This window comes from Oncorhynchus tshawytscha, linkage group LG27 (assembly GCF_018296145.1).
Source record: "Oncorhynchus tshawytscha isolate Ot180627B linkage group LG27, Otsh_v2.0, whole genome shotgun sequence".
Lineage (NCBI taxonomy): Eukaryota > Metazoa > Chordata > Actinopteri > Salmoniformes > Salmonidae > Oncorhynchus > Oncorhynchus tshawytscha.
The window spans coordinates 6496046-6509682 of record NC_056455.1 but is presented as its reverse complement, the minus strand read 5'-3'; the positions used below and the strand labels follow the sequence as shown (position 1 = coordinate 6509682).

The 13637-nt window shown below is 44.8% G+C and overlaps 1 protein-coding gene across 2 annotated transcripts in view; it reads right to left on the bottom strand.

Annotated features, from left to right (window-relative positions):
* Positions 1 to 12549, bottom strand: part of LOC112225720 (sterile alpha motif domain-containing protein 14-like) — a 29942-nt gene extending 17393 nt beyond the window's left edge. Inside the window, exons 1-3 of one of the 2 annotated variants that reach the window (XM_042307529.1) lie at positions 12259 to 12549; positions 6547 to 6599; positions 571 to 728 (exon numbers count right to left, since the gene is read on the bottom strand). In XM_042307529.1, coding sequence (XP_042163463.1) covers positions 571 to 728; positions 6547 to 6586 — 198 coding nt within the window. In that variant the 5' untranslated portion in view covers positions 6587 to 6599; positions 12259 to 12549. Of the gene's footprint in view, positions 1 to 570; positions 729 to 6546; positions 6600 to 11781; positions 12235 to 12258 lie in introns of those variants that run through there. The other variant, XM_042307530.1, reaches the window with a different exon arrangement.
* Between the last annotated feature and the right edge of the window lie 1088 nt (positions 12550 to 13637).

Below are 13637 nucleotides of genomic sequence, written 5' to 3'. Positions count from 1 at the left end.
CCATGTAGACTGTCTTGTCGTTGTTGGTAATCAAGCCCACTACTGTTGTGTCGTCTGCAAACTTGATGATTGAGTTGGAGGCGAGCATGGCCACGCAGTCATGGGTGAACAGAGAGTACAGGAGGGGGCTGAGGACGCACCCATGTGGGGCCCCAGCGTTGAGGGTCAGCGAAGTGGATATGTTGTTTCCTACCTTCACCACCTGGAGACGGCCGGTCAGAAAGTCCAGGACCCAATTGCACAGGGCAGGGTTAAGACCCAGGTGGTGAAGGTAGGAAACAACATCTCCACCTCGGGGGTTGGGGCGCAGTCCTTGTTAGTGGGCCGTGACGGTGGCGCTGTATTATCCTCAAAGCAGGCAAAGAAGGTGTTTAGTTTGTCTGTAAGCGAAGCGTCGATGTCCGTGACGTGGCTGGTTTTCTTTTTGTATTACTAAGACAAGGCCCTTGCCTTTTGTTATCACATGCTACAAGGTCATCATCAGACTACAAAGGAATGTGTCTTGTGGGTGTGCCTGTCCCTTTGAGAGTCCATGTAATCGATTGATTGGCTCTCATGCCTGTCACTCACCTTCCTCTCCAGACTGTCATCTCCCTCTGTGGAACTGACGCTGTCTCGGAAGCGAGAGCGAGAGGGGCGGTGCCTCCTGGCTTTGACGGACAGCTGGGCACGCCCCTTCTGTATGCTGTTGTCCAGCAGCTCTGTCTCTGGGATGGCCTCGTTCAGGTCTGAAGGTAGAACACAGAGAAAATGACAAAATTCACAGAGAAAAGCTCAAATAAGTACTGGAGACCGATTTCAGAAGTGTTTTTTACAGATCCATGCAGAATGCGTTACAAGGAAAGCCCAGAACTAAACGTTAGACTACAGCTATTTCAATAGATTCCTTTCACCTGGGACCTAGAAAGATAAACTACAGGGCAAAAGCTAAATCCATGCACACAAAAGAAAATCCTCTAATGTCTGTGTTACGAGAAGGTTCAAGATGAGATTACAACCACCATACCACCTTTGCATATGTCACACTGAGGAGTTTAATTGATGAGGTGAAATGTGTTTCTGATCCTCCTCCTGCTCAAACATCCTCCATCTGTGGTGAACCCAGAGGAACGATCCTTTTGCCTTCAACCTCTTGACCCCAATCTGAGAGCCCTTCAGCGTTTCCATCAATTATCTCTCCTGCCCCTCCCCTCATCCCTCCATCCTTCACTCCATTCATCCAGCCCCCAAATACATGACAATGAATCTATTTAATCACATTGGGCGTTCTCCTGTGACTGAGTCAGCAGAGGATTGTGGGGGATGAACATTGAACCTGAATACTTGTCTTCAGAAAGTATTCATACCCCTTGACTTTTTCCACATTTTCTTGTTACAGCCTGAATTTAATATTGTTTACATTTAGATTTTGTGTCACCCGACTACACACAATACCCCATAATGTCAAGGAGGAATTATGTTTTTAGAAATGTTGACAAATTAATTCAAAATAATGAGGTGAAATGTATGAGTCAATAAGTATTCAACCCCTTTGTTATGGCAAGCCTAAATAAATTCTGGAGTAAAATGTTGCTCACTCTGTGTGCAATAATAGTGCTTAACATGATTTTGGAACGACTACCTCATCTCTGTACCCGACTCATACAATTATCTCCAAGGCCCCTCAGTCGAGCAGTGAATTTCAAACACAGATTCAACCACAAAGACCAGGGAGATTTTCAGACGGCTCGCAATGAAGGGCACATATTGATAGATGGGTTAAAAAAAAAAAGCAGACATTGAATATCCCTTTGAGCATGTTGAAGTTATTCATTACACTTTGGATGGTGTAGCAATACACCCAGTCACTACAAAGATACAGGCGTCCTTCCTAACTCAGTTGACTGAAAGGAAGGAAACCAGTCAAGGATTTCACCATGAGGCCAATGGTAACTTTCAAATAGTTACAGAGTTTAATGGCTGTTATAGGAGAAAACTGAGGATGGATCAACAACATTGTAGTTACTCCACAATATTAACCTAATTGACAAAGTGAATAGAAGGAAGCCTGTAAATAATAAAAAATATTCCAAAACATGCATTAAAAAAACATGGCAAAGAAACTAACTTTATGTCCTGAATACAAAGCGTTATGTTGGGGGCAAATCCAACACCACTCTTCATATTTTCAAGCATGGTGGTGGCTGCATCAAGCATACCCATAATGAGACATTTCTGAATGTCATGTTCAATAAATTTGCATAGATTTCTAAAAACATGTTTTCACTTCATTATGAGGTATTGTGTGTAGATGGGCGAGTTTCTTAAAAATTTAAGCTGTAACATGTGGAAATGTGGAATAAGTCAAGGGGTTTGAATACTTTCTGAAGGCACTGTATCGATCCACAGACACAGTGCCTCTAACCCTCTACTAAACATTAGCTTTTTACTTGGGAAGAATTGACTCTGTAGTAGGGATTCATGTATTACAATTGCCAAATCAAACATGTATGAAAGTCAAAGCCCCTGACAGTATTCAATTGATCTATTACTTGTGAGAAATATATATTTCTCACTTCTTTGTTTTTTAAACACATGTAATTAAATTGTATTTGTGGTTTTTTTCTCCCTCTTCAGGAACATGTGCGTCAGTACAGTGATGGAGAGACACAGAGGGGCCAGATTTGAGTGAGTCAACAGCTAAGTGCTCTTGTTACTGTTGTTGTTTCAGAACGGAGGCCAGTGATGAGTCATTGCCGGCCACGCTGCAGTGAAAGTGCCAACTAACAGGATTCATCTGATACCCCTCTCTCACCATGCTGACGCTCAGATCTCATCACAGACTGTACTGTACAGCCCGGACTGCTCCTATACCAGAGGATCTAACACCAGCCAGTCAGCCGAGACAGACTAAAAATAAGATAGAAGAAAGTGGTGAAACCTTTTATCAGCTATGAACAACACAATATCACTGAAGTTCTCTTCTCTGATGCTCACTGCAGCCATTCAGGTTTGGGACAGATTTTTGGAATATATAGTATATAGTAATTATTATCTTGTCCTGGACAATATTAGGCTAAATAGCTGAGAACCTATTTTCAAAGGATCCCACCACCCACACCAAAAGTAATTACAACTCGGGGGGAAAAAAAGAAATAAGCGAGATAAATCAAAGGAGAGAGAGAAAATATGACTCAAGTCTTTGTGATGTGTGAGAATTAAGAGGAAATTTAAAGTTCCGACTCATATTTCTTGATGTGCATATCTTATTCCCTCTCTCCCGTGGCTGAGTGCTCACTCTAATGTAATTGGTCTTTAATCATGTAGAAATGCCAAGTCAGGCAGCACACTGTCCATGCAGGCACTCAGTGGGGTTCAGAGACACAGGGATATAATGATAAGGAAGGGAGTGTTGATGAACACACTCGGACACCAAGGACATGAGGTTCAATGAAGTATATAAAACTAAATCTGTTTCATCTCCTTAGCAACACAAATGTGACCGATTTAAATACATTGTTTTAGAACAGTTTTAAAAAATATTCTGAGTCAGAATGAGGCAGCCGGCGACAGGTTCCCGCGCATCAACGGGGGTGACCGGTCCGCTCCTGAATCCCGGGATCGTCCCTTGGGTTGGCGCCCTGCCGCTGGTGCCGAACGCACCGGGGGGGGGGACTGTCAGTTATGCTCCCTCTCCGGCGCTCTATGGCGCCATGCTCCTGCGTCTTAGCCGGATTGACGGCTTCCCTGCGCCTCCACAGAGTTGACTGGTCCACTCCTGTTCCCCGGGATCATGACCCGTCACGTGTGCTCCCTCTCCGGTCTAGGTCACCAGGCTGCTCGTTATGGTGCACACCTGTCACCATCGTTACGCACACCTGCATGTCGTCAGACACCTGGACTCCATCACTTCCCCGATGACCTTCCCTACATATATGTCACTCTCTTTGGTTCCTTCCCCAGGCGTCATTGTTTCCGTTTCATGTCTGTGCGTTGTTCCTGATTCTTGTTTTGTATTATGTTGCGTTTATTTTATTAAAAACACTCACTCCCTGAACTTGCTTCCCGACTCTCAGCGCACATTGTTACAGTTCTGTTATGAACGATAAGGGAAAATAAATCGGTTCCAACCCCTGCGTGTCTCACATCACTCCAGAAATAGAATTGAGCACAGAAGTGAATTGCTCTAGTGGTGTAGTCGAGTGGTAACGTCCTTGCACAGCAGGCTAAAACTCAAGCAGCACTCAAAGCTAATTTGTCTAGATAGACACCACTGGGTCTAGCTTGGGCTATCGAGTCCAAAACCACAACACTCCAACTCAGTGTGGTAGAGTGTAAGGTTCATTCAATTACATTTCATGCAATCTGGGGGTGAATGGAATTGAGTGCTTTGCCGTTTCGGATTGGTGCTGCTTCCTCTACCTGGTTAGGTGGTGTGGGTTGAGGTAAAGCTAGCAATCAATGCTACGGCTACAGCAACAGCAGAGTGAGTTCGCTGTGGGATGCAGGCCAACCAAACACTGATAATCATCCATAACTACAGGCCCCTGATTCAGCCCTAAAGCAGGTCCTTTTCCATCTCTGTTGGAACGGAGCTAGGTTGGAGTGTGATACGGGCTCTGTTTTGGGTTGTACATGTTTTGTTTAGCTCCCCGAGTGTTAATGTAAAGGCCGGTTTACTATCTGATACATGCTTTGTAACTCGGGAAGCAAGGTTTGGTTCAGTGTAACTGAAGCCTTAAACAAGCGTTATATAAAGAACGTCAGCGCAAGGTTTGAGTGGATAGGAGTTCTCAGCCTATAAGATTGAAACTGTATGGCGTTCGGTTGGGTTCAGTGTGTTATGGGGCTGTGTGCTACGATAGCACTGTGACTGCTAGTTCAGTATGACATCGTCTTTGTGGTTCATTGGATGAGCTGTGCATTGGCTGGCTCCGTGGTTCATTATTAGGATGTACACAGACAGTAATGAAGGCAGACAGGCCGAACCGCCGCAGAGGGAAACTGTTCTGCTCGCCCCCGCCTACATTCTCTACCACGTTTCCACTGAGCGAGTCAAGGGGGACCAAGCACAGCGACCCCAAAAGACAACAACCGCAACAAGCTTCTTTTTTTTACAAGATGAATCCCTCACCTTTAAAAGACTTCTTGGCTCCAGTATGTCAACCCTCCTGTTCACATTGTTGACAACATTATACCAGACTACAAGGAGGAGTAAAACAGGGTGAAGGAGGATGGTGAACTGAGCGGCCCAGAATCACCTCTCTATTCTGTTTCCTTTCGGTTACCCCCCTGCGGTGCACACCATCCCCCTGCTCTTATTAGATCTAGTCTCTGTGCTAAGAGGCACCATTAAATATTGACCAAACCAAGCCCCCCTCATCCTCCCAGCCCTTTATTGGATTCTACACACACCATACAGTACATAGAGTAGGTGGGAGAAAGATATACTACAACCCACCCCCACTAAAGGTATACAGAGCGCACTACCCCCGACTCTATATTTCCCTGTGGGCCTGTCTGGAGAGGTATGAAGGTCAATCTCACACTAGAGGAAAGCGGGGTGGGTGTGTACAGTATATTAAGAAAACGGCAGAGAGCTGGTGAAGCAAACGAGATATGGTCAGTTCAAAAATGTGCATTAGTGTTGCCCACTGCCAAAATTTCGAGACTGTCAGACCAATCCACTGGCTGTTTTGTTTTGTCTAATTTAGTGACGGAATAATATGAAAGATGTGCTGTGGAGACACACACACATAAATGCAAACAGACTCTAAATATACCTCACATCCAAGGCAGCGAATGACAGGCAGGTAGATGCACGTTTCAATGTTAGCCAAGTGAATCCATAATTCCGTGAATCCGCAATTTCTGGTTTTCAGAGGAGTTGAGCTCATTTGGGGCAATAAGACAGTGTCAGGGGGGTAGAGGGGGGCAGGTATGCACTAGTCGGCACATTGGGGAATTGGACCTGACGCCGCTGAGACCCAAACGGCTGAGTCCACACAAAGGGTGACGTTCCACATTAGTGCTGGGGTGTCTTATTCAGGGAGAGAGAGGTGACCTGGAAGCTGTTCTGAAGGGGAATGGGGAGTATTTATAGGACTCTGACAGAGGTAGCTTGGTCACTGCTGGTTACAACGTTATATACAAAAGGTGCTGTGATGTAGAAGTCTGAGTCATAGCCTCTTTAGGAATTGATTTTCTTAAAATAGGACATGGAGTGTTTGTGTGTGTGTGTGTCTGCATGCATGTGTAGCCTGACTAGACCGCCCTTTTGGCTGAGAAGGGAAGTCATGAGATTTCATAGCATAGGCCTTTCCACGTATCATTACAAAAACAGACCCCTTCATGTTCCACAGACTTCCCTGACCCACGGCATTCAGAAAGTTATAGGACCACACACAGCTTAGGTCAGACACACACCATGTCTGTGTGCCTCATATTGTGTATCTTTCTTTGATATATACACACACACACACACAAAATCTTCGTTTGTGTGTCACATGTACAACGCTCATTAAATGTGCGAAACAAACACACACACACACAGAGAGAAACACTCACCAAAAACATTTTCTGTCTCCTCCAGCTGTGTGGCAGACATGGCGCAATGTGCACTGTGAAGATGGAGAGAAACGGAGAGGGTGGGGGTGATAGGATTCTAGATTAGGTACTGTAGAAACAAAAACATAACAGACTACAGTGCAGAGAGAGAGAGAGAGACAGAGCGCAATGAGTCAATGCATCTATGTATATCGACAAGTTTAGTCGGCCTGCAGCCCTTAGCTTAGCTTAACCACCCCATCATCTAACAAGCCGTCTCGTCTGTCTGCTACAATGGTTAGCCCCGTGGCGGTTTCTCCCTGGGAGAACCCTCAAGGAAATCACATTAGGAATTTACCAGAAAATGAGCAGCGACCCCCCCCCCATTTCTACTCACTCACACGCACATAAAAACACACTCATGCGCTAATGGGCACATCTGCCTGGGAGCATAGTCATCAGGGTGATTGATGGCGAGTGCTCAGCTGATCATCACACTGCTGACCCATTTCCCTGCTCGCCAGGTAATTAAACATGCAGATAAAGAAGAGAGAATGGAGGGATGGAGAGATGAGAGGAAAGCACAAACACACACAGGGGATTCCACACCTTCCTTAGGAATGGCTGCATGATAAAGATGGATGATGTGTGTATTTGGGCTGGAAAGGGGTTCATGCATTACATCTCAAATGGAGGGTGTTACACTGTAGTATAAAGTATGGCTATTTTAGTGGATCAAATGTGAAATATATCTTAGACTTAACTCCACAAACAAAACAAATGGAACATTCAGGAACAAATTAATATACATAAGGTTGTGGGAAGATTGTTGGAAATGAAGATGATTAATGTTGCCCCAAGCTAGCTTGGGTTGTCCTGCGAATCACCCAATTTTGTGCCCGTTTACCCCCCTATCTTATCTGTGAACTCCAATCGACACTCTGGACAGTATCCTTTAGATCTATTCTACCTTATCAGAAAACTCTAACGGATGGTAGCTCTGTGCTGTAATAGATGCTTGGGGAACACAGTACTGGTAGCTACAATAACTGTTGAAAGCATTGGACAGAGTAGTTTGTTGCAGTCTGAGAACAGTGGCCGATTATTTTCTTTAAATAACATAGCTGGCCTTTCGTTTTTCTCTTCAAAATCCACTTCTACCAGAACTGGCCTGGGGGTTAAATCCGGCCAATAATACACTTACTGCATTAGTTTGCAACAAACATCACATCTGTGATTAACTGCCTCAAGACACTTCATTCTTCGCATTCAAAAATTCTGCACAACTTCGGACAAAGAAAGCATTATCCAAAAGTGCAGCTTCATCATGCATGATGCACCCTCTGTTTTTCCAGACATTCAGCTACTCATCCGTTAATACAGCGAGTGCCAGGCAGCATAGCATCCCCTTTACGACACCGCCAAGAGTCTCATGGAAGGACTCATTGAATATGGTGACAGCAGATAGCGCCATGCTCCTATCACTTGCCACATGAAAGCCCAAGCAACCCCTTGGTTCCACCTACGCAGTCTTAGAGCCATGGTCAAAATTGATAGAAACGGTGACCATTTAATAGTAATGGACAGCCAGTCATTTAAATCAATGATCATCAGAGAGGAAGGAGATGAGGAAAGGAGACCATTTGATAGAAATGGGACTCAGCCTAAATCTCCCCTGGTTTGTAGATGGAGAAGCCACGAACAGTGTGCTGACTGCACCAGCCCAGAGGGGAAGAGGGGAGGTGAGTGGGCAGGGGACCCATGAGAGAGAGGCCATCTGCTGCCTACTGCCCGTGGCCCTGTAGCCCTGGCAGGACACAGCAGCATGGTTAGCGCAACACGGGAATGTGTGTGTGTGGGAGGGGGGTGAATGCTCTCTGTGCATGCGTGCGTGCATGTAGCTGTGAGTCCAGGTAAGAGACAGAAAAAGCTAAGATAAGTCCTGTATTTGAAGATAGACATCAATAAACAGACAAAAAGGGCAAGAAAAGCATGTACAAAAGTGGGATGAAAACAACAATGTTAGCTTAATGAAGGAATCATTTACCAGTGAAAAGTTTGGACACACCTACTCATTCAAGGGTTTTTCTTTAGTTTTACTATTTTCTACATTGTAGAATAATAGTGAAGACATCAACACCATGAAATATATTTTAGATTTGAGATTCTTCAAAGTAGCCACTCTTTGCTTTGATGACAGCTTTGCATTCTCTCAACCAGCTTCATGAGGTAGTCACCTGGAATGCATTTCAAATCAACAGGTGTGCCTTGTTTAAAGTTTATTTGTGGAATTTCTTTCATTCTTCGTGAGTTTGAGCCAGTCAATTGTATTGTGATAAGGTAGGGGTTGTATACAGAAGATAGCCCAAGACCAAGTCCACATGAAGGTCAGTCTACCGGGAAAATGTCAAGAACTTTTAAAGTTTCTTCAAGTGCACAGGAAAGGAAGACATAGAGTTAACTCTGCTGCAGCGGATAAGTTCATTAGAGTTACCAGCCTCAGAAATTGCAGTCCAAATAAATGCTTCAGAGTTCAAGTAGCAAACACATCTCAACATCAACTGTTCAGAGGAGACTCTGTGAATCAGGTCTTCATTTTTATTTTATTTTACCTTTATTTAACTAGACAAGTCAGTTAAGAACAAATTCTTATTTTCAATGACCTAGGAACAGTGGGTTAACTGCCTTGTTCAGGGGCAGAATGACAGATTTGTACCTTGTCAGCTCGGGGGTTTGAACTTGCAATCTTCCGGTTACTAGTCCAACGCTCTAATCACTAGGCTACCCTGCCGCACCATTCATGGTTGAATTGCTGCAAAGAAACCACTACTAAAGGGCTTGCTTGGGCCAAGAAACATGAGCAATGGTCATTAGACCGGGAGAAATCTGTCCTTGGTCTGATGAGTCCAAATCGGAGATTATTGGTTCCAACCCCCGTGAACAGATGATCTTTGCATGTGTGGTTTCCACCGTGAAGAGCACTTAACCAGCATGGCTACCACAACATGTTGCAGTGATACGTCATCCCATCTGGTTTTGGGCTTAGTGGGACTAGCATTTGTTTTTTAGAAGGACAATGACCCAACACACCTCCAGATGACCTGGCCTACACAATTACCCAACCTCGACCCAATTGAGATGGTTTGGGATGAGTTGGGCCGCAGAGTGAAGGAAAAGCAGCCAACCAGTGCTCAGAATACGTGGGAACTCCTTCAAGACTGCTGGAAATGCATTCCAGGTGAAGCTGGTTGAGAGAATGCCAACAATGTGCAAAGGTGTCATCAAGGCAAAGGGTGGCTACATTGAAGAATCTCAAATATAAAATCTATTTTGATTTGTTAAACACTTTTTTGGTTACTGTATGATTCCATATGTGTTATTTCAATGTAGAAAATAGTAAACTAAAGAAAAACCCTGCAATGAGTAGGTGTGTCCAAACTTTTGACTGGTACTGTACATGGTAAGAGCTTTTTATTGTATGATTCGATAACCTCTTCTAGTAAGAGCTGTGCACCAAAGTTAGTGCATCAATCCATCCTCTTGTTGTGGAGGGGGGGAGCGGAGAGGGACACAAACAGAGATTCCTGACAGTGCAGGGTATTGCAGTGCATCACGTAGAGGAAACGCCCTGAGATAGAGCTGTGTGTGTGTGGCAGATACAACAGTCACATAAACACACACAGAGAGAGCGAGAGAGAAAAACTTCCTGTCTGTAGTGTAGTGCAGCAGATGACTGAGATGAGAAGAAAGACCGTGACGAGCAGAGCATCATCTTCCATAAACCAACTAGCTAGTGAGCTGTAGCGGCACAGACAACAGATGATTGAATAGTAGGATGTGCTGTACTGATGGTTTAAAAGGATGCAAACTGCACACAGAGACATAAAAAAAATGTCTTCACAAGTTCATCTGACTCTAGGGAAGGAAATAAATGCTTATTTGCCCAAAATCCTGAAGTCCACCTTTAAAGGTGAAATATACTTCATCTGCAATCTGCTTAAATATGTGATTTTGGTTCTCACCATTCACGTCGCGTTTGTTTGGGAAAAATAATCATGTCATTGCCTTCCCTCCCTGGCGGGATGTCTGAGGGAATCTCATCGTATTAGCAGCAGAATTGAGTCTCGCTGGGCAGACATTGACCCACTCTGATGGTATGTGGGAAAGGAGTGGGGGCTAACAGTCAATCTTCCCTCTCATGACCCCTATTCCAACAAATCTATGGGGTGGCCTCTTCGCCAGAACATGGTTCCTTAAAACATGCATTAGGTGTGGACAGGACATATATTGCCACATACTCAATATATATGACAAATAGGGTTTTCAAGTGCGAACACGCACACTAAACCGTGATAAAGAAATCACAAGACAGAAGATATCAACGATAATGGCATTATAAACACACACACACACACACACTTTAACATTGTGTGTCATAACAATAATGAGAACAGCCAGCTTCTCAGAGGTTCCATAAAGCCATACAACCAGTTACCCACTTGAGAAGGAGTCAACGGTGTCAGAGAAGGTAGGGATGATGGATGAAGGGAGGGGCAGGAAATATGGCCTAATCACTTCCCGCAGACAGAAACAGGTTTAGGGGTTGAGCGATGTCCACGGGGCCAGACAGTTGGAGGAACGTGGCCTATTACAAAAGCTCAGTCCTAGACAACTGCATGTACCATTCTACACTGTCCACAACTACGACACCACTACCTTGTGTTGAGTCCAAGCTGGCTCCCTATGTTTACATTGCTTCACTTCCTTGTAACCTTCCCATGGTAACAGATTGGAGTTATATCCTATTGTCTCACCTTTCTTTTTTCTCTAACCAATTGAGTCCTCACAGGTCAGTGCCCATGAAGGAAACTAGGAAAGGAAGACATCTCAGACTGCAACGACACAGTCCTATGGGGCGTTGTGGTTTATAAGGACAGTGTGTCTTTCCCCGTTAGTTGCAGTATTTTATCACTGGACATGATGAGAGGGGGCTTGCTCATTAGGCTGTGTGAATACGCCGTGTCCCATCTGTGTGTTAACGTGTTAGGAGCAACACAAACAACCCTGGGGGGAAGACAGACACTCTCTCACGTGAGGGAGAAAGACGGAAGAGGACGATGGAGAGATGGAGAAAGAGAGAGAAAGAAAAGGAGGAGAGGGGAGATGGAGGCAGATATTTAGAAAGATACAGATACCCAGAAGAAAAATAAATGCATAGAACACAATCTCCTACATTTTAGAGTTAAAATAACTCACTTTCAGAGGATTGCCAAATGTTGCAACAGACTTCAGGAGGGTATATACCTCAGGAGAAATCAAACGAGGGGAGTGAAGGAAAACAGTGAACAGTAGCTTTAATAGCCTGACAACAACCCAGACAGAACTACATGGGTCAATGCAGCTGAATATCTAATAAGCTCTCTATTCAGTCAGGGTGAGGATGGCTTGGCGTAAAATAACCGCACCAAACGAGACAAACACATCCCAAAGCAAGCACAGCTTGTTCCCAAAAGAGGGGGTTTGTTTCCAACAACATAAAAGCATTGTCGGAGGATAGGGCTGGCTGGCTTCGAGAGGGAGAGAGGACAAGAGAGGAGAACAGAGATGATAAGAGCGAGGCAGAAACAGAGATGAGAGCAGAGAAGGGCGGAGAAGAAAAAGAGTAGGAAACAAGATCTAAATCGAGACAACAACAAGGTAAACAGTCCGGGAGGTAAAGGCAGTGCAGCTCACCTTTAAAACGCGTACCCCTTAGGTTGGCACTCAGCCGACATGGCAGACTGGCATCAGCCCTCGACTCCCCTGGCAGCACGGCAGGCCGACTGTGTATCCCGGGCAACGGCAGCAGCGTTGGAAGAGACAGAACAGTATGTTTCCACTGGGCAAAGGCTGGCTGTCTGCTTCCTCCCTCCTGCACAACCCAGCACTACAGTGCTCTGCTCCTCCACAGAGCACCGTCAAGGACTGCCGAGAGAGAGAGGGAGGAGGGATGGTGGGTAGGAGAGAGAGAGAGGAGGGGGGAGGGAGAGTGAGAGAGGGAAGGGAGAGAGAGAAGCAGGAGTGGATGAGAGTGTCTAAGGTAGAGAGAAAGGAAAGAGGGAGGGGTGGGGTAAAGCAAGAAGGACAGGAGAAAAATCGAGAGAAAGAGAGAGAGGCAGGCTGAGGTAGGCACACACTCAAGTACAGCTGTCTGGTATGATGGAGACGGCATCGCTCTGAAGCAGGTCCTGGTGATTCAGCCCTGGTGTATGTATGTGTGTGTGTGTGTGTGTGTGGGAGGGGGTAAGAGCCTAAGGGGAGGAGGAAGAAGTGATGGAGGAGGGGGAGGAAGGAAGGAGGGGGGTGTCCGTCAGCAGCACTCCACACAGCTTATTATCAGGCCAATCAAGGAATCAAGGAGATGTCTCTCGTCTGCCTGGGGAGACACTGAAAAGGAGGAGGATTAAAAGGGGATGGAGGGAGGATAAAGGAGATGCACTTCTCAAGGCAGGTGCATCTGTTACAGTCCTCCAATAGAGATGTCAGCTGCACCTGGCCATTAAGGTGGAGCTCTGGTGAGATACATTATGGCAGGGTTCGGCAACAAGCGGGGGTTTTTTCCTCCAGAAGACCAGGGCCCAAATTCTTCTTAAATGACATTTTTCCTTAGCTATAGACTTATGAAGAAAATTAAGCAAAGTTCCTATTCCTCAAAAAGGTTATTGGACATGTTCTTGCACTATTTATTTTCTTTCTCCTTAAGCAAAAATTTCAGAAGAAATAAAATCCTAAAAAATAAAGTTTGGGGATTTGTTCTTAATTCCAAGATAGTTCAACCCTGGTCTTAAACTCAGGGCAGTGAGAGAATAAACTCATGAAAGCAATTGAACATGTTTAATTCACTCACAAACGTCATCTGAACGTTTCAGTATTGACTATTTTAAACCCAAGAACATTTAGAACAGTAATCTCAGTAGGAAATATGCTAACATGATTGCCATTGCTAGCTAGATAGCAAGCTAAATTCATCAGAAGATATTTTCATAAAGAAAATCATTAAATCTGAAGATATTGTTGAGGAATATGAACATCTTTTTTTTTTTTTTTCTTGAGCAGCTTTTGCGTAAGAAGTG